The 21,713-nt window shown below is 36.2% G+C and overlaps 1 protein-coding gene across 8 annotated transcripts in view; it reads left to right on the plus strand.

Annotated features, from left to right (window-relative positions):
- Positions 1-21,713, plus strand: part of LOC127850702 (diacylglycerol kinase zeta-like) — a 234,123-nt gene that overhangs the window by 43,004 nt on the left and 169,406 nt on the right. Inside the window, exon 1 of one of the 8 annotated variants that reach the window (XM_052383966.1) lies at positions 2,603-3,208. The exons of the other annotated variants lie outside the window; for them this stretch is intronic. Coding sequence (XP_052239926.1) covers positions 3,204-3,208 — 5 coding nt within the window. The 5' untranslated portion in view covers positions 2,603-3,203. Of the gene's footprint in view, positions 1-2,602; positions 3,209-21,713 lie in introns of those variants that run through there. 8 annotated transcript variants of the gene reach the window in all.

Here is a 21,713-nt window from a genome sequence, read left to right on the forward strand (position 1 = left end):
TGGCAGTACCGTTACTAATTTCACAAATCCTTATCTGGAGCTGTGGGCATAACAATTTGCAGTTTTCCCATTACATGTATGCCATTTGAATTTTTGTTGGTGCGTTCTCATTAGAAAGTTGGGTTTTCAGTATAAAAGAAGAATTTTAGGTGTTCCATTTGAAATTAGACTTTAAAGTGTTTCGCCAAAACATACTATTTATGAAAATTTTTAACTCACCTGATTGCTCAAGTGAGCTTTTGTGACCGGTCTTTTTCCGTCGTATGTCCGTCTGTCCGTCCGTTAACATTTGCTCGTAAACACTCTAGAGGCCACATTTCTTGTCCCATCTTCATGAAACTTGGTCAGAAGCTTTGTCCCAATGAAATCTCGGCCGAGTTCGAAACTGGGTTGTGCCGGGTCAAAAACTAGGTCACTAGGTCAAAAAAGAAAACCTTGTAAACACTGTAGAAGTCACATTTCATGCCCAATCTTCATGTAACTTTGTCAAAATGTTTGTCTAAATGAGTTGAGTTCAAAAGTGGTTCCGATCCGTTGAAAAACATGGCCGCCAGTGGGCGGGGTAGTTTTCCTTATTTGGCTATAGAGAAACCTTGTAAACACTCTAGAAGTCACAATTTTTGCCCATCATCATGAAAGTTGGTCAAAACATTTGTTCAATTGATGTCTCAAATGAGTTCGAAAATGGTCGAGATCGAAGAAAAAACATGGCCGCCAGTGGGCGGGGCATTTTTCTCTATATGTATATAGTGGCAGTTTTCCCTATTTGGCTATAGAGAAACCTTGTAAACACTCTAGAAGTCACAATTTTTGCCCAATCATCATGAAATTGGTCAAAACATTGGTTTTATTGATATCTCAGATGAGTTTGAAAATGGTCGGGATCGGTGGAAAAACATGGCCGCCAGTGGGTGGGGCATTTTTCTCTATATGTAGAGGGTGAAAACACGTGAACACAGTAGAAGGCACATTTTTGCCCCAATTTTCATGAAATTTGCTCAGAACATTTGTTTCCTTGATACGCGAGTTGAGTTCAAAAATGGTTCCGGTCAGTTGAATAACATGGCTGCTGGGAAGGGGGAATTTTCTCATTATGCCCCCCCCCCCCCCTTTCGAAGAAGAGGGGGTATATTGTTTTGCTCATGTCGGTCCGACCGTCCTCCAGATGGTTTCCGGATGAGAACTCAAGAACGCTTATGCCTAGGATCATGAAACTTCATAGGTACATTGATCATAACTCGTAGATGACCCCTATTGATTTTCAGTTCACTAGGTCAAAGGTCAAGGTCACGATGACCCGAAATAGTAAAATGGTTTCCGGATGATAACTCAAGAACGCTTAGGCCTAGGATCATGAAACTTCATAGGTACATTGATCATGACTCATAGATGACCCCTATTGATTTTCAGGTCACTAGGTCAAAGGTCAAGGTCATGATGACCCAAAATAGTAAAATGGTTTCCAGATGATAACTCAAGAACGCTTATGCCTAGGATCATGAAACTTCATAGGTTCATTGATCATGACACAAAGATGACCCCTATTGATTTTCAGGTCACTAGGTCAAAGGTCAAGGTCATGATGACCCGAAATTGTAAAATGGTTTCTGGATGATAACTCAAGAACACTTATGCCTAGGATCATGAAACTTCATAGGTACAACGATCATGACTCGCAGATGACCCCTATTGATTTTCAGGTCACTAGGTCAAAGGTCAAGGTCACGGTGACCTGAAATAGTAAAATGGTTTCTGGATGATAACTCAAGAACGCTTATGCCTAGGTTCAGAAACTTCATAGGTATATTGATCATGACTGGCAGATGACCCCTATTGATTATCAGGTCACTAGGTCAACGGTCAAGGTCACAGTGCCAAAAAACGTATTCACAATGGCTGTCAAGGTCACGGTGACTCAACTTAGAAAAATAGTTTCTGGATGATAACTCAAGAATGCTTTCGCCTAGGATCATGAAACTTCTTAGGTACATTTATCATGACTCGCAGATGAAATAATGATGAAACTTGACCAGGATGTGTGTCTGGACAATATCTAGGTCAAGTTTGACATTTGATTGAATGAACCGACTCCTCTCAGGTGAGCGAACTAGGGCCATCTTGGCCCTCTTGTTTAGTTGTTCCAATTTACATTCATATGACATAAGAATTTAAGGTGTTCAATAGGCTATAATAACTTATTATCAACAGTATTTATTGTGTTGAAAGATGGCTATCCATGGATTTTGGTTTCTCTATTGGAATTTGCAGGTCAATGATTAAATCAAGGTCATTGACTTTATAATGGTGACCATACAAAAAGAGAGGTTAAAAACCACTTTAATGGGATTTATCATGGGAGACCTGTTTAGCTATATGTAAACTTCTTAACTGAAGCACACATTATGGGATGATGTAACATGCAAATTCAGTATTTTCTTTTTTTGACATAATATTTTAAAATTGTTCCCATAATTTTAAAGGTACAACTTATCCTGCAGTGAGGTTTTATCATTGATGAAGAAGATAAACTTGTGGGAGTGTAGTCCTAGTTGATTTTGAGTACAGTGTAATGCACAATCATGTGTACTACATGGCTGGGTATATAGTGAACTGTTAAACCATTTCAATTGAAAATCATGCATTATTGATCCTCAATGATTTTAGTCTTGCAGAGTTTTTGATAGTGGTGGGTGGAAGTGAATATATTAAAGTGTAAATAGAAACCTTTTGAATTTAAGTATACAAACTATTATGTTACTAGCCTGAAGTTAAACTTAGTCTATGGGGTAGATTGCATGTAGAAATGCACTTTCTCGAAAGTTCATTTAGGTTTATAATTGTTAAAACTTCCTGCTTAAAATTAAGACTTGTGAAACTTGAAATTTTGTATCATACATGCACCTTTGGAATATTGACTGAGGATATTGTACTCTGTGTGTGTGTGTAAATCTATACTTACTTGGTTCAGGAGGATTTATATTCCATTCTTTGTAAACCAATCCTTGAAGGAGGGATTAAGTAGAACTGAATGTGTAGAGGTTTTCAATCTATAAAGGTGTGAAATTAAATACCGAATACCATGCTTTTTACATGTGATATAGAATAGAAGTACCAGTTTCATTCAAAGATGTGATTTACAAACTGAAAATCCTGCATGTTTCACACATTAATGGTAGCTTGGATTACACTATGGAGGCAGCTAAATGGGGTACGTAAGGGTTAAAGTGTTGTATCCAGTTAGACGCTAACTTGCTAACTAATCTTCCAACGTTCACCATCACCCTCAGGAGTCTGTAATTTACTAGTAGACAGAACATTAATAGGGACTAGCAGTTAAGTTATTGGTTTATGCAAAAATAAACTATTATTAATCACTCGAAATAAAAAGTCACGTGAATCTACAGGTCATTCACATAAACAATTGAACTGTCAAAAGTCACACATAACACCTTAGAATGTGAATATGAAGTAAGAATGACATCACCATTTTGGTGATTTTCTCAAACAAAACAGTTACTGGTCATTTCTTGTTCTGGATGTATTTTTTGTTAATATTCTGTAGTATAGTAAGCATTTTTCAATTAATTGTCGTTTACAGAAATTGTTTTTTTTTCATCACTTTAATTGTATTTTTAAACTGCAGGCTTGACAAGGTTTTATTGCTTATATCCCCATTAACATTGGTAATGGGGGCTGAATAGGAGTCACTTGGTTGGTCTGTCGGTCTGTCCAAAATTTCATCCGATCTTAACCAAGTTGTATCTAGATGATGTCAACGTCAAGTTTGAAAATGGGTCATGCCAGGTCAAAAACTAGGTCACGGGGTCATTATTGGATGGTGTGTCATGCGAAAGAAGTACATCGATGTCTCCAAGGTCAAAGGTAGCTTGTCCGGGTCATAACTTTGTCATTTATGGTGAGACTTTAAATCATTTGGCACATTTGTTTTGACCATCATTGGACGGTGTGTCATGAAAAAAAATTATGTCGATATCTCCAAGGTCAAGGTCACACTTTGAGTTCAAAGGTAAAAAATTGCCATAAATGAGCTTGTCCAGGCCATAACTATGTCGTTCATTGTGAGATTTTAAAATCATTTGGCACATTTGTTCACCATCATTGGACTGTGTGTCATGCAAAAGAATTACGTTGATATCTCCAAGGTGAATGTCACACTTTGAGTTCAAAGGTCAAAAATGGCCATAAATGAGCTTGTCTGGGCCATAACTATTTCGTTCATTGTGAGATTTTATTATCCTTTGGCACATTTGTACACCATCATTGGACGGTGTGTCATGCGAAAGAATTGCGTCGATATCTCCAAGGTCAAGGTCGCACTTTGAGTTCAAAGGTCAAAAATGGCCATAATGATCTTGTTCTGGCCATAACTATGTCATACATTGTGAGATTTTAAAATTACTTGGTACATTTGTTCACAATCATTGGATGGTGTGTCATCCGGAGCTTGTCTGGGCCATAACTATGTCATTCATTGTGAGATTTTAAAATGACTCTGTATATTAATTTTGTTCACAGTCATTGGACGGCGTGTCATGTGAAAAAATTCATGAGTTCAAAGGTCAAAATGGCCATAAATGATAATGGCATAATAATTCTTAAAAATTGCCATAAATAAGCTTCTCTTGTTTTGTGAAGACAGCATGCAAAATATTCTGTGTCAATGCAGCAATTGGGGGTAATTTGTCATGTTTGTGACAAAGCTCTAGTTGTGGATAAAAAAATCTAATTTAACATGCAGTTTTGAAGTAAAATTAATTTATATGATGCAATAGTATTATATATGCAAGTGTTTATTAAGTTATTTATAATTTGTCAAAATTAATATGTACAACAGGTAAAACTGTGTATAATGCTTTTTTCACATAAAAGTGTTTTTATACATATAATCCAATATATTTGATCGTTTAATTTGCGATGTTCCATGGACTTAAATAAATAATAATTTGTGTACTCAAATTAAATATTTACCTTACCTTTGGCATAATGTCGGAAGAATTAATAATTGGTAAGTTATTATAACTTGATCCATTTGTGAGGTAATGTTAGAAACAAGTTCTATAGATCAAAACTGATCTTAATCAGATATCTTGATCAAATATTGTAAAAATACCAAAAGTTCATAGATTATGGTACCTTGTCAGCCATTTCTCAACTGGTTTAGTCTTTAGTTGATTAGCGGGAAAATCTCAGTATTATACAGAAATGAGAATATAGATTAATTGTGATTATTATGCAGTTATACTTGGTAAATGATAATCGGAACTTAACTGCGACAAAATAAAAAATATGCTATGCATTTGCTTTGAAAAAAGGCAGTTGCAGTTTTAAAGTAAAAAGTATGATAAAACCTTGGACAGTTTCACGGAGCTTTCAATTTGCATTAAATGTTGTGATGGCTGATCATTTCAAACATAGATGTGAGTGAAATGATTCATTATGTCTATATTAATCATTAAATATTTATGCAAGATATTATTTTGAAATTATAAATCAGGAAAGAAGTTAAATAATTAGTTTATTTTTGTAAGACATTAGTTTCAAGCCTTTGAACTTGGCCACACATGTGAGCCTGTCTGTTGCATTCGTACACTTTAGGATGTGCATGAACAACTTTGACAGTGATTTGTTTCCTTCTTAAAATATACAGTCCCGAAAAACGGCAGTATCCCAATTAGGAAAAAACTACAAATTCCCCCTTTTTTATAGATAAAATGCAACATTCAGTTAGTTTCCCTATGCAGCTCTATTGATTGAACCTAAGTAATAAAATATTGACAACCTGACAACATTTAGTTTAACAATTTTAAAGTATTTGGGAGCAAATCAGTTTTAAAGTATTGGGGAGCAAAAAATCAAATACACAAATTTCCCAATATGTAGCCTTCACAATGCCAATTTTCCAAATTTCAGGGGTTTTTGCGCACAGTTTTTCCTTATTGGGCAAAAAAAAAATTGCTGTTTGACATGGTCAACTTTTTGCCATCATGAAGGGCATGGAGTGGTTTTGAGCTTGGTAAAAACTTGCTTTGGGATTGCATGAACAAGTCGATATATGGTATGGACAATAAGTTTAGTTTAAACCTATTTATTCTTAGCTTGATTACGTTTAAAGTACGTGCTTCTTATTTGAAACACTTTCGAGTCCATTTTCTGGGACTAGAACTAGTACTTGGTGTCTATGGGGTAGATCTAAAGAACACTTCCACAGTGGGGATCTTAGGCTTGACCTCCTGGTGGCTAAGAGGACACCATATCCGCGACCCAAGGGCAACCTCATGAATGATTTGAAGTATGGACGATTAATTGACATACTATTGATGACCCATTGTGATGATCTTAAGATTGAATCTTAACCCTTTGCATGCTGGGAAATTTGTCGTCTGCTAAAATGTTGTCTGCTGAATTTCTAAAAATAGCATTTTCTTAGATTTTTTTCAAAGGATACTATCAGAATAGCAAACAGTTTGGATCCTGATGAGACACCACGTTCTGTGGCGTCTCATCTGGATCCAAACTGTTTGCAAAGGCCTTTAAAATTCGGTTCCCACACTGAAAGGGTTAAAATTGAATCTTATACATGTTGCTCCTATAATATCAAGCTTTTGGACACATGTTGCATCTATCAATTGAAGCCTTGCACCTATTGAATGCAGACTTTCACATGTGGCATATTTCACATTAAGTCTTTCACATGTTGCATCTATTTAATGAAGCCTTACATAGGTTGAATATATTTAACCCATTTATTCCTAGTGGACTCTCCCATCGTACAAAATTGGATCAATTTATTTCAAAATTAGGGATGTCTAGTATATTTATTTCTTTATTTAGAATCTCTCTTACAGAAATTCTTTTAAGCAAACAGCGCAGACCCTGATGAGACGCCGCATCATGCGGCATCTGATCTGGGTCTATGCTGTTTGCCAAGGCCTTTTATCTAGACACTATTACTAAGGCATAAATGGGTTGCTGATGCCCATCATATGTTGCACCTATCAAATGAATCCTTACACTGTGATGTTTAATATATCAAATGAAGCCTTACACATGTTGCATACAATGAAACCTTACACATGTTGCAGCGAATGAAGCCTTGCACATGTTGCATCCAGCAAATGAAGCCTTTAACACACATTGCATCCATCGAATGAAGCTTTACACATGTTGCATCCATCAAATGAAGCCTTACACATGTTGCATCAATGAAATGAAGCCTTACACACGTTGCATCCATCGAATGAAGCTTTACACATGTTGCACCCATCAAATGAAACCTTACACATGTTGCATCAATGAAATGAAGCCTTAAACATGAGGCATCCATTGAATGAAGCCTAATACACATGTTGCATCCATCAAATGAAGCCTAATTATACTAGTTGCATGCATCAAATGAAGCCTTACACATGTTGCATCCATCAAATGGAACCTTACACACGTTGCATCCATTAAATGAAGCCTTACACATGTTGCATCCATCAAATGAAGCCTTACACATGTTGCATCAATCAAATGAAGCCTTACACATGATGCATCCATTGAATGAAGCCTAACACATGTTGCATCCATCAAATGAAACTTTATACAGGTTGCATCCATCTAATGAAGCCTTTTCATATGTTGCATCCAATGAAGCCTACACATGTTGCATCCATCCAATGAAGCCTTACACATGTTGCATCCATCAAATGAAACCTTACACATGATGCATCCATCGCATGAAGCCTAATACACATGTTGCATCCATCAAATGAAGCCTAATTACACTAGTTGCATCCATCAAATGAAGCCTTACACATGTTGCATCCATCAAATGAAACCTTACATATAATGCATCCATCTAATGAAGCGTTTACACATGTTGCATCCATCCAATGAAGCCTTACACATGTTGCATCCATCCAGTAAAGCCTAATACACATGTTGCATCCAATGATGCCTTATACATGTTGCATCCATCAAATGAAGCTACACATGTTGCATCCATCAAATGAAGCCTTACACATGTTGCATCCATCAAGTGAAGCCTTACACATGTTGCATCCATCAAGTGAAGCCTTACACATGTTGCTTCCATCAAATGAAGTCTGACACATGTTGCATCCATTGAATGAAGCCTAATACACATGTTGCATCCAATGAAGACGTATCCATCAAATGAAGCCTCACACATGTTGCATCCAATGAAGCCTTACACATGTTGCATCAAATGAAGCCTTACACATGTTGCATGCAATGAAGCCTCACACATGTTTCATCCAATTAAGTCTTACACATGTTGCATCCATCAAATGAAGCCTTACGCATGTTGCTTCCATCGAATGAAGCCTTACACATGTTGCATCCAATGATGCCTTACACATGTTGCATCCATCAAATGAAACCTGACACATGTTGCATCCGTCAATTGAAACCTTAATGATCATGTTGCATCCATCAAATAAAGCCAATAACACATTTTCTATATATCAAATGAAACCTTTCACATGTTGCACCTACCCTATCAATTATTTACACAAAATGATCTTCAAATGAAACTTTTTTACTCATGTTGCTTGAGTATAGTATGTCTTTGCAGTTTATAATGATCTTCAAGTTAAGCCTTTCCATAGGTAGCATCTATTAACCATTTGCATGCTGGGAAATTTGTCGTCTGCTAAAATGTCGTCTGCTGAATTTCTAAAATAAGCATTTTCTTCATTTTTTTTCAAAGAATACTATTAGAATAGCAAACAGTTTGGATCCTGATAAGACGCCACGTTCTGTGTCGTCTCATCTGGATTCAAACTGTTAAAATGCAAAGGCCTTTAAAATTCGATTCCAGCGCTGAAAGGGTAAAATGGAGCTTTACACTTGATGTTATGGTGTCTTTACACATGTTGCGTCCACCTAATAACAGCTTTTCATATGTATAGCACCTATCAAATGGTGCTTTTAGACCTGTTGCATCCATCTTGTTACACCCTTTAACATGTTGCAATATTATTTTGCTTTAATTTATTTAATTTGAGCAGAAAATGAAGAAACTGTTTTGAGTAAAAATTGTATTTTGTATAAAAAGTGTATTGAAATCATGAGTTGTATTATTGTGCTTACTGTTTTGTTTATGATTGTTTGCAACTTTGTGATTCATATGAAAATATGAAATACCTGTAATGCTAGTTATACAGTTTGGTTTTCATTCTAATTAAAATAGTGCATGTCTATAGAAATAATCTGCTGATATGGTAGTTATCAGTGAATGGTTTGACATTGAATTAAGGCAGCCTATCTGATAGAACAAATAAGGTGTTCAGACATTGTGTACATGTATGTCCACACAATGTAATCTCCGCATTGTGTATGCCTTTTAATGATACCATAGTGTTTACATTGATGAAATACCAAACTCTTGTACACTGTCTGTCAGTATGTGTAATAGTACACTTGTAGCAAGGATTTTTGGTGTAGATTTTAAATAGGCATATTTGTCTCTTGTTTTACCTGTGTGACAATGGACATTTGTTTGTAAGTCAATGTATTGCAGGTCATGTGACATATGCATTTTGTAAGTACATCTACTCTGTATTTGGTTTTGTGAGTATATTCAGGTTGAGCTGGGTTTGAGTGTAAAACTATTGTCTACAGGGATGTCAATTATTTTAATATCTGAGGTACTATGGTTTCTGGATCATTACTGTGTACAAATGTGTTTATTTGGTCAATCAGCATTTAAAGATGGTCAACATTACATTTGCAATGTATGTAATTTTTTTTTATGCCCCAGGTAGGGTGGCATATAGCAGTTGAACTGTCCGTCAGTCTGTGCGTCCGTCTAAAAACTTTTAACATTGGCCATAACTTTTGCAATATTGAAGATAGCAACTTGATATTTGGCATGCATGTGTATCTCATGAAGCTGCACCTTTTGAGTGGTGAAAGGTCAAGGTCATCCTTCAAGGTCAAAGGTCAAATATATGGCTTCAAAGCGGCGCAGTAGGGGCATTGTGTTTCTCAGACAAGCACATCTATTGTTTTATCTGTAAAGGAATATGTCTCAATTATAACGGCAATACAATCAGCCAAAAAGCCCTTACATATTCACTGATTTTGTCACGAAACAAATATTAAGAATTTAGTGTATTGCTGGCTGTTTGAAATGTTCCTAATGGAAGAATATCAATTTTGATTTGTTCAGCAGGTAATTAATCAAATTTGAACATTTAGTGCACATAAATTATCATGTTCATTAGGATTATTAATATTTGTGCAAGGTTTGAACATTTCAAGATTTTGTGCTTCAGAAGTGTTCTGATCAGATCTTGTGCCATTTCATTCCACATTATCAACTACATTTATTATGCCCCCCTTCGAAGAAGAGGGGGTATATTATTTTGCACATGTCCGTCGGTCGGTTGGTCCGTATACCAGATGGTTTCCGAATGATAAATCAAGAACCCTTAGGCCTAGGATCATGAAACTTCATAGGTACATTGATCATGACTGGCAGATGACCCCTATTGATTTTCAGGTCACTTGGTCAAAGGTCAAGGTCATAGTGACTCAAACTAGTAAAATGGTTCTGGATTATAACTCAAAAATGCGTACGCCTAGGATCATGAAACTTCATAGGTACATTGATCATGACTGGCAGATGACCCTATTAATTTTCAGGTCACTAGGTCAAAAGTCAAGGTCACAGTGACCCGAAATATTAAAATAGTTTCTGGATGATAACTCAAGAATGCTTACGCCTAGGATCATGAAACTTTATAAGGAACATTGATCATGACTAGCAGATGACCCCTATTGATTTTCAGGTCACTAGGTCAAAGGTCAAGGTCACTGTGACTCAAAATAGTAAAATGGTTTCCGGATGATAACGCAAGAATGCTTACACCTACAATCATGAAACTTCATAGGAACATTGATCATGACTGGCAGATGACCCCTATGGATTTTCAGGTCACTAGGTCAAAGGTCAATGTCACAGTGACTTAAAATAGTAAAATGGTTTCCGGATGATAACGCAAGAATGCTTACACCTAGGATCATGAAACTTCATAGGAACATTGATCATGACTGGCAGATGACCCCTATTGATTTTCAGGTCACTAGGTCAAAAGTCAAGGTCACAGTGACTCAAAATAGTAAAATGGTTTCCAGATGATAGCTCAAGAATAATTAGGTCTAGGATCATGAAACTTCATAGGTACATTGATCATGACTGGCAGATGAACCCTTTTGATTTTCAGGTCACTAGGTCAAAGGTCAAGGTCACAGTGACAAAAAACGTATTCACACAATGGCTGCCACTACAACTGACAGCCCAGTGGGGGCATGCATGTTTTACAAACAGCCCTTGCTTACAATTCATTTGGTAATAAAAAAAACTTGCTACATGTTTCATACAAGTCAAAAGTAGATTTAGAAAGGTTTGAATTAATTTTTTTATTGCTCTAATCAGCTTCTATGGAGACAGACTGAATGACATGATTGTAATTTGTCTTTCATTATTGGTTTAAATCATGCCATTTAAGCCATGTGGCAATCATGTTCTAGTTACAAGCCATGTGTCTTCATTGTGTTGCAATACTTGAATGAATATCCAGAAGAAAATGATGGTAATTTTGACATGGACTACCTTGATTTTATGGTCATAAAACCATGTTTTACCATGGTTGACTATGTTTTGTTTTCATTGCCATCTAACCATGGTTGATATACACAATGGTCTACCATGAAACAAAATGGTTGACCAAGGTTATTAAAAACATGGTCTTATGGTTATTCATCGTTTTTTTACAAGCCATGTGTCATCATTGGGTTGCAATACTTGAAAGTAATAAATATCCAGAAGAAAATGATGTGTTTTTTTACACGGACTACCTTGGGCTAATGTAATATTTCATGGTCATAAAACCATGTTTTACCATGGTTGACTATGTTTTCATTGCCATCTAATCTTGGTCGATATACACAATGGTTAACAATGAAAAAACATGGTTGACCTAGGTTATGGTCTTATGGTTATTCATCTTTTTTTATATACAATGGTTTGTCATTTAAACTGTGATGCCATTTAACAATCAAATCGCTGAAGGCACTGAATTTGTTCGCTGTTGTATAATCTTAGACGCAACTCAGTTTTCAAAATTATGTTATAGCTTTTTATATCGCAAGTTTGAAATGACCACAACCCATTCAAATTTATAAAGAGTGTGTCTTAAAACACAGGTCGAGATGTGTTTTTTTTTTCCAAATCATTGATACAGCTTATCAGTGTGCACAGGCTAATCTTATTTGACATGCATTAAGCCCTGTTTTCCCTTAAAGCAGCCAATATGTACAGATTTCAATGATAACACTAGACTGGCCAACATTGTCTTACAAGCTGTTAAATACACACTATGTACTGTACCAGTGAGAACAGGCAGATACGGTGGTTAGAGTAGATGCTTTTAGCATTCTGTCGTCTGTTAAGTTTTACTGGAGTTATCCACACAGGCAGTCACGGGTTACGGTTTGTAGCGTAGCAAAGGCATACTGATTTGCAAAATTCGGTCTTCATTATTTGTGAGCTATAACGCTTACAAATAATAAAAACTGGTATAATGAAAGGATATTACATTAATAATCATGATAGTTCATAGTCATTTTGATAAAGATTTGTTTTCCAGATTTAGATATTTTTTTTAAACACAACAACATATGAAGTGATCTGGAACCTACATTCCATGCATGAATTCCTAAGGTACCTGAATTTCATAAAAGACAACAATGTATTAAATAACATTTGGCATTTAAATAACATGCATTAAAATGACAACATATTTGGCTAGTATTCCATCTGTCCGTATCCGCATCCGCATATCCGCATCCGCAAAAAATACTACAAGTTGAAATGCACTGCGCTTATTCCATTCATCCGCATCCGCATATCTGCAGGCGCAATAGGCGTCCGCAAAAGAACACTCAAGTGAGCATTCTAATGCGGATGCGGACAAGATACTGACGGCATTTAGCACGATGAAGGGGCTGTCAACTCAAAAATAAACTGAAAAACTAATCAAATTCCTGAAAAATTACCCGGAATTATACAACCAACGCTGCTGAGTTCTGCATATCGGGACTCTGATTTCAATTCAAATATTTGGAAAAGCATAGCCAAGGCACTAGAAGAAGATGTTCCATGTATTTACCATTTGTATTCTTTTACAGACAGAATGATGATTTGTACCTTAATTCTAACTTAAATTCACGCTTGTCTTTCATAATAATCATCTCAATTATAATTTTCAGTTTTATACGTATAATAAAAGAAAGATACATTCGACGTATGCGGATAAATGGAATATAGTGTCGGTATTATGATTTTGCGGATATGGACGCGGATACGGATGCGGATACGGATGCGGATAGATGGAATACTAGCCCAATTACATACGTTAAGACAAAAACATACAAAGTGTTAGAGCACCTTATTATCTGCATAAAAAAAACATATTAAGTGTTCTTGCATCTTAATTTCATGCGTGAAATAAAACAACATATAAAGTGTTCCTGCATGTAAATTACATACGTGAAAACAGGAAGATATTAAGTATTCGTGCATCTGAATTTCCTATATTATATATGCATAAAAACAAATACATCATAAGTGTTGTTAATTAAGAACTTATAGGCCAAAAAATAACTGACTTGTTTGCTTCTTCATATTTACATTTTGCTTATCATTGTACAATCAAACAGACCATCCTAAATATTATTGTAAATAAAACACAACATCTATTTCTAGAATGCATGCACAAGATCACCAATTTATACCTAAAGTGCAAACACAAAACGGAAACAAGAAACATTAATTAAACAAACTGTATATGCCTGTTGCCAAGAACCCGCCCCATCCCTTCACAATGTAACTTGTCTATCTGGCCACTTTTTGTGTATGAAGTCATTGAAGTATCCATGATAAATGATGCTGTTTTACCTCAAAATGAAATAAAGCATGATGGCAGGTCATGAAATAGCTGGCTAATGTCTAATCGTGATGTCATGAGTGGCCCAGGTTTTATTGCTGAATTGAATCACTTCCATTGTATCTGCTTACATACAAGCATTGTAATTATTGTTTGACGAAAATGTAGTGAAAGGGGGGTTGCGTGTTTAATTTGTATGTTTTGCAACAATGTGTGTTATTTATAGCTGTAAATGAATGATTTTTTGCAGCTGGGATATTATAGTGTGTTTCTACTGTCAGACATATTTTATATTTTATTGATAACCCTTTTGAGTGAATATCTAAGAGATGGAATTAAGTGGTGATGGAAATGTTGTTTGGATTTTTTCCTCAAAGTTGCAGATATTTATTCTTTATGATATCAATGCTTAAATGTTTTTTCCTGAAATAATTTTTTCATCAGAAGATAACAATTTGTTAACTAATTGCTTAGACTTGTAATATATGAATGTGAATATCGGAAAACCTCTTAACAAGTGAAAACATTCTATTTCGATATAACTGCTCAAAATGATGATGCTTATAGAGTCCGTGTTTGAACAGTGGTTACAAAACTTCAACACTTGCATGGAATTAATTATCAGGTACTGTACTGCCTCATGTATGTTATTGCATAGAATTTGTTTTCAATGGTTGTAGTAAAAAAACACACACTTATTATACTTATAAATGGTATAATATTGATGTAAGCCTCATGCTTATTTAACTTGTACGAACAAGATTATACCCGTGAATACAAAGTCAATGGTTTATCAACAAAACAACAGTTTCTGTTTGTTTGGGTTCATTTAAAACAACTGCACATACTTTGATGTTGATAATTTGAAACATAGGTTGATATAATTCAATACATTTTACACCGATGCTTTAAAGGGATCTTTTCACGGTTTGGTAAATTGACAAAATTGAAAAAAGTTGTTTCAGATCCGCAAATTTTCGTTTTAGTTTTGATATTTGTGAGGAAACAGTAATACTGAACATTTACCATGCTCTAATATAGCCATTATATGCATCTTTTGACGATTTTAAAACCTAAAAATAAAGCGTTGCAACGCGAAACGATTGAATAATTTGGAGAGTTCTGTTTTTGTCGTTAAATTTTGTGAAACTACGAAAATTGCTTATATAAAGTATAAAATTCATCAAGAATGTGTATTCGGCGGAATAGCTCAGTAGGCTAAAGCGTTTTTACTTCAGGACTCTGGCAGGACTCCAGGGGTCACTGGTTCGAAACCTGCTCCGGGCAATGTTCTTTTCCTTTTTTAAATTTTATTCTTGATTTTTTACTGGTGCTTTTACGATCCAATGTTTACATTTATCAATATAAAGCATTTAATGAATAAGTTAAAAAATGCCAAAATCTGTGAAAAGGCCCCTTTAATGATAGGCTTTCAGATGTCACTTTTACGAGATAACAAGAGTTTTGCAGTTCATAAATTCAAGAAAACAGAAATCCAAAAGATTAATAAATTCTGATTTGAAGATCAGTGTTTCTAAAAATAGAAACCACACAGTATTTCTTCTCACGATTTTGCACATTGCCAGCTTAAGAGAAGAATCATGAGTGCACATCTGAAATGGGAACTTGTAATACCTTGGGCAGGAAAAGAAGGAAAACAAATAAATGAAGACACGTTTTGATATTGTCTTTTTTAAGTGATTATAAAGCCCAGTTATTTTGACTTTATATATTTTTATGACTTTGAATATTTTTGTTTAGTTGAATTAAAATTTTATTTGTTATTGTTAATTTGCCAATAAAAAATGTTTTGTCTATTGGCCTATTTACAACATCAGATGATATTAAAATTATTTCATTCTTACATGCTGACATGACATGTATGATTACCATTGAAATGATAGCTATGAGGTGCTGAGGATTTGGAGTACTTTTTGTGTTGGAAATTTGTTTATTGTTTTTATACCCTCAGCATAATGCAGTCGCAATGTCCGTCCATTCGTCCGTCTGATGGTGTGTCCATCCGGCATTACATTCAGTGGAGGTCTGAAGTCCCAGCTAACCTTTTATGTTTAGTTTAAACCTGTTTATTATACCCCTACAAATGAAGTTTAGGGGGATATATAGGAGTGAGCTTGTCTGTCTGTCAGTCAGTCTGTCGGTCGGTCCGTATTAAGTGTCCGCTCTCTAATTCAAGTCGTTTTCATCCGATCTTCACCAAACTTGGTCAGATTTTGTATCTATATGATGTCTAGGTCAAGTTCGAATATCGGTCATGCTGGGTCAAAAACTATGTCATGGGGTCACTTAGTGCGTTTTAATCATTGAGCATGGTGTCCGCTCTCTTAAATTCAAGTAGTTTTCATCCAAGCTGCACCAAACTTTGTCAGATTTTGTATCTACTTTTAGCTTGATTGCATCAAAAGCCTCAGGCTTATTGAAACTCTCTTGAGTCCATTTCATGGGCCCTAAGAACCAGTACTTGGTTCTTAGGGGGAGATCTAAAGAATGCTCCCACAGTGGGGATCAAACCTGTGACCTCTCGGTTGCTAGGAGGACACCATATCTATAGCATCCCGGCAACCTTTTATGTTTAACTCTTTGCATGCTGGGAAATTTGTCGTCTGCTAAAATGTCGTCTGCTGAAGTTCTAAAATTAGCATTTTCTTCATTTTTTTTCAAAGAATACTATCAGAATAGCAAACAGTTTGGATCCTGATGAGACGCCACATTCTGTGTCGTCTCATCTGGATCCAAACTGTTTTCAAAGGCCTTTGAAATTCGGTTCCCGCACTGAATGGGTTAATAAACAAAAGTGAGTGCTATATACTTGACTAGCATAGTTTTCTCATCCTTTTAAAAAAAAGAGTAGGGTCACATCAATACTGATGCAGTTATTATTGTCAAACATTTAAATCATCACATATTTCTATACCTGTATGTGATGCGTTACTTTCACTTTGTCCCTAATACGCAGAGCATGCTACTCTTGTTACTAAGAATTTTCTCAAGACTTTCTCAATGAATGGTTACACTGGGTGAGACTGATCAAACAAGAAGAACATGGCATTGTCAATCTTTTGATTTTCGGATAGTTGATGGAACCAACTGCATTTATTCAAGGAAATAATCTTATTGAAATAGGATGCCTGCCGCCACTTTGTTAATCTCTTTACCACCCAAATATGAATTTTGTTTGTAGTCCTTTTGAAAATCAAATTTAATTTAAGATCTTTTTTTCTAGATTCAAGTTTCAAAGGCCTCATTTTTGACCTGAAGATTCTGATGAGAAGCAAACAGCATGAAACCTGAACAGACTGCGAGTTTAACTTGCAGGCTGTTCTGGTTTTATGCTGGTTGCCATAGCCATTGTCACTTGGCTTCTGAGTGGCAAACGAATATACCATTGTATCTTTTCAGAGTGGGCTGTGTAAAAAAAACATGTTGAATTTTGAGTAAAAATTCATATAATTGAGAGACCAAGACCCCACTATATTTTAAGCAGCATGCTATTGTTTATAAAAACAACAACAACAATAAGGCCATCAGGGTGAATGGAATTATTTTTCAGAATGTTATCTGTTTTCAGAATGAAGATTAAACGCTAAGATATTTAAATCTTTGACAAGATTTCTTTCTTTGTCTGCCATGTGAAGTCGACCAACTTCATGTAATATAAATCACAGTAATCCTTGGCAAGCCTGGTTGTATGATGTAACAGGTCTCATTTAACATCCTTTAGGTAATTGATATTACAATGTTTGCATGTTGAATGAACCCCTACATTTCTCTTCATTTGATGTCCAATGATGTATTTGACATGCCTTATGCATCATGCACACAAGATTGAAACTGGTCACGTTTCATTCACTTTTTTGTTTTTTCTATCAGCATGAAACTTTATAATTTATTTTGATGAATATGATGTGAATGGAAACCCTTACATAGTTATATCATGAATCATATTTATGATTTTATATATGCGCTGTGCTCTGTGAAAAAGGGATTTTATGCATGTGTGTAAAGTGTCGTCCCAGCTGATTAGCCTGTGCAGACAACACTTTCCACTTGTATGATATTTTTCATTTCAAGAAAGTCTCTAAGCAAAAATCAAGTTTAGGTGGAAAGTGATGTCCCTTATTAGCCTGTGGGGACTGCACAGGCTAATCTTGAAGGACACTTTACGCAAATGCATTAAACCTCCTTTCACAGAGCACGGCTGATAGGATTTTAACTCTTTCAGTGCTGGAACCGAATTTTGAAGGCCTTTGCAAACAGTTTGGATCCAGATGAGATGCAACAGAACGTGGCATCTCATCAGGATCCAAACGGTTTGCTATTCTAAAAGTATTCTTTGAAAAAAAAATCCAAGAAAATGCTAATTTTAGAAATTCAGCAGACGACATTTTAGCAGACGACAAATTTCCCAGCATGCAAAGGGTTAAGTATGTATTTACAACTATGCCTGAAGCTTCTAATGGTCTGTATGTCACAATTTTAGCTATGACTACTCACAATAGACAATTTGAATTGTTGTTTATTTTGTCACTCTGGATACAATTATTGAACCGTGTTGATGAAATGATATTGTTTTGTGTGTTTCAGGTAAGTGTACACTTTGAGTGCCTTCATTGTATTCCTGGGGGCTGGGAGCAGTTGGTCAGTAGAGTGCCTTTAGAAGAAGGTAACATGTTATGAACATGTTTTGCTGTGGACTGCGTCGTCATAGGACCTTTAGCACATCCAGCCTTGGCAGGTTAGCCCCTTAACCATGCAGATACGCACTTTGCTGGCTTTGTAATTCATCATAAATTCAAATGGTCCTTTTTTACTAGATTCATGTTTTTCAAGCTTCTTTTCCAACCCTGAGGTACTCATGAGAAGCAAAGAGCATAACACCTTAAAGGTGGGTTCCCACTGCCGATCTGATCAACTTGATCATCCAGATCACTGAAATTTCCCGACCAAACCCGACCAAGCTCGACTAAAAAGGGTATACACGACTTCTTCCTGACCTCTTGGCAATAACACAAGATCCCCACATGACTCATCCACGACGTCCACTCAACCATCTTTCCGATTTCCGCTCGATCATCTCGACCTATACGCGAGCCCTATACGATCTCAGCTCGACCAAGTGGATCTCAGCTCGATCGCCACCAGATCTTCACACGACCAGACAGTGATGGTCGTACCAAGGCATACAAAGCGATCTAAAATAACTTGGGTAGAGGTCGAGCGGATCGGGTAAAGAGCTCTTGTATGGTCGAATAGCAATCGGGAAGTGATCGTGTTGGGTCGAGTAGCCGTCGGGTAGCAGTGTAGTAAATCTGTACATCAAATCGAATAGAGGTCGAGTGGATTGTTTGCGATCTAAAATAACTCGGGTAGAGATCGAGCAGATCGGATACAGATCGTGTAAAAGATGTTCAATCCGATCGTCACACGATTGCTTCACGATCAACTCGATCTTCTACTCGACTAATACACGACCACTTCCCGAGCGCTTCTCGAATCCATTTCCTACTCGACCGCTACTTGATATTTGTTTACATGTCAAAAAATATCGGGTAGGAAGCCCGACCAATGCCGACCTACCCGACCGCCCCCGACCACTCATGCCGACCGAACCAGACCAGTATCCGACCGCTTGGTCGGGCTTGATCGAGTTGATCTGATCGGCAGTGGGAACCCAGCTTAAGGGAAGATAACTCTAAGCTGATAGTTTGGCTGATTGTTAGCATACTGCAAGTTAGGCTGGATACATATAGCAATTTTCTCTTTGCTTCTGAGCGAGAATTTTTGGATTGCAGATTTAGAAAATTTAGTAATTCAGATTAAGTACCTTTGAAAATAAATAAAGACTTAAACGTTTCTTACTAGATTTAAGTTTGAAAGGCTTTTTTTCCAATCCTGAGGTACTGATGAGCATAAATCCTGATACTTGCAGGGTGTTCTGGTTTTATGCTGGTTGCATGTAGCAATTTTCACTTTGCTTCTGATTGGGAAAGGACTAGCAGATTTGGAGTGGGCAAAGAAGCTTATGACATGACCATTTGAGGATTTGTGGTGTAGAGCCCCTGTCCACTGAAAATTATTCAATTTATTCTAAAACGGCATTAACATTAATGAACGCTAATGAAATGTTGATTACCCTGCAAACTATTTTGTTGTAAGAAATGCATTTATATATATAAATGTGGAGATTCAAAACAGTTTGGTGCAAATCGACTCTATTCTTGAGCCTAAAAGTTGGCTTGGATTTCACATAGTTTTACTTTACTTACAAGATTTTCTCCCAAGCCATCGTCAAATGTGATGTCAGTGTACTATGATTGCATATTATTGCCAATCAATATAAATGAACCTTGCTCTGAGAAAATGAGGTTTAATGCATATGCACAAAGTGTAGCCTGTGCAATCCGCAACGGGTAATATGTTTGTTTACAGGAAATCTGTCTCAACGAATATCTAGTCTAACCCTTTGCATGCTGGGAAATTTGTCCTCTGCTATAATGTCATCTGCAGAATTTCTAAAATTAGCATTTTCTTCAATTTTTTTCAAAGAATACTATCAGAATAGCAAACAGTTTGGATCCTGATGAGACGCCACGTTCTGTGGCGTCTCATCTGGATCCAAACTGTTTGCAAAGGCCTTCAAAATTCGGTTCCAGCACTGAAAGAGCCAAACGAATATCTAGTCTAAGCTGAAAGTGTTCTTCCTGATTAGCCAGTTTAGACTGAAGAGGCTTGTCCTGGACGACAATTTACGCACATGCAACAAGCCATGCTTTCCTTGAGTGCGGCTCTGTTTGTAGAAGCCTCATATCTTCTGAAATCTGTTTTCTGTAAGCATTTGATAGGTGGCATTAAGATATCCAAATGCTGGGGATAAATCTGTCAAGGGAAGCAACCGTTGTGATTTCATTGAGTTGCTTTTGCCTAGTTATTTCCCTTATTAGTATTTTGTGCTCTTTTGTGTATTTACATTTATTAATATTGAAATCATATTATGCTCTTCTTACATTTTTAATTGAAAAGTGGCATACTTTTTAAACTCCAGAATCACTATTCGGTTCATTATTGAGTACACTATTGATATGCTCAGTGTTATGTGGTCATTTGGCATTGCACCTTTTCAATGTTTAATATAATAGTATTATAAGAAAGTACGGACTCGGTAATTTGCTAGTAATGGTTTAGTTTTTCTTTCCAACAACTTGCTGATAGCACATAATTTTGGATTTATAATTTGTACTTTGTTCCTTTTATATCGTACAAAACAAGATAAAAAAAACAAACATTCTAGTGAGACAAATATCCTTAATTCTAATTGTAATTTGGATTTCTTGAAGGTGACATATAATTGTTGTACAATGGTATCATTAGTGAGAAAGCCAGAGTACAGAAGTTGATTAGTCCCCTACTGGTTTCACCGGAGGGGACTTATGGTTTGCGCTCTGTGTATCCGTAAGTCTGTCAGTCAGTCAGTCAGTCAGTCAGTCAGTCAGTCAGTCAGTCAGTCAGTCAGTCAGTCAGTCAGTCAGTCAGTCAGTCAGTCAGTCAGTCTCAGTCAGTCAGTCAGTCAGTCAGTCAGTCAGTCAGTCAGTCAGTCAGTCAATCAGTCTGTCACACTTTTCTGGATCCTGCGATAACTTTAAAAGTTCTTAATATTTTTTCATGAAACTTGAAACATGGATAGATGGCAATAAGGACATTATGCATGTCATTTCA

Source organism: Dreissena polymorpha, chromosome 11 (assembly GCF_020536995.1).
Source record: "Dreissena polymorpha isolate Duluth1 chromosome 11, UMN_Dpol_1.0, whole genome shotgun sequence".
Classification (NCBI taxonomy): Eukaryota; Metazoa; Mollusca; class Bivalvia; order Myida; family Dreissenidae; genus Dreissena; species Dreissena polymorpha.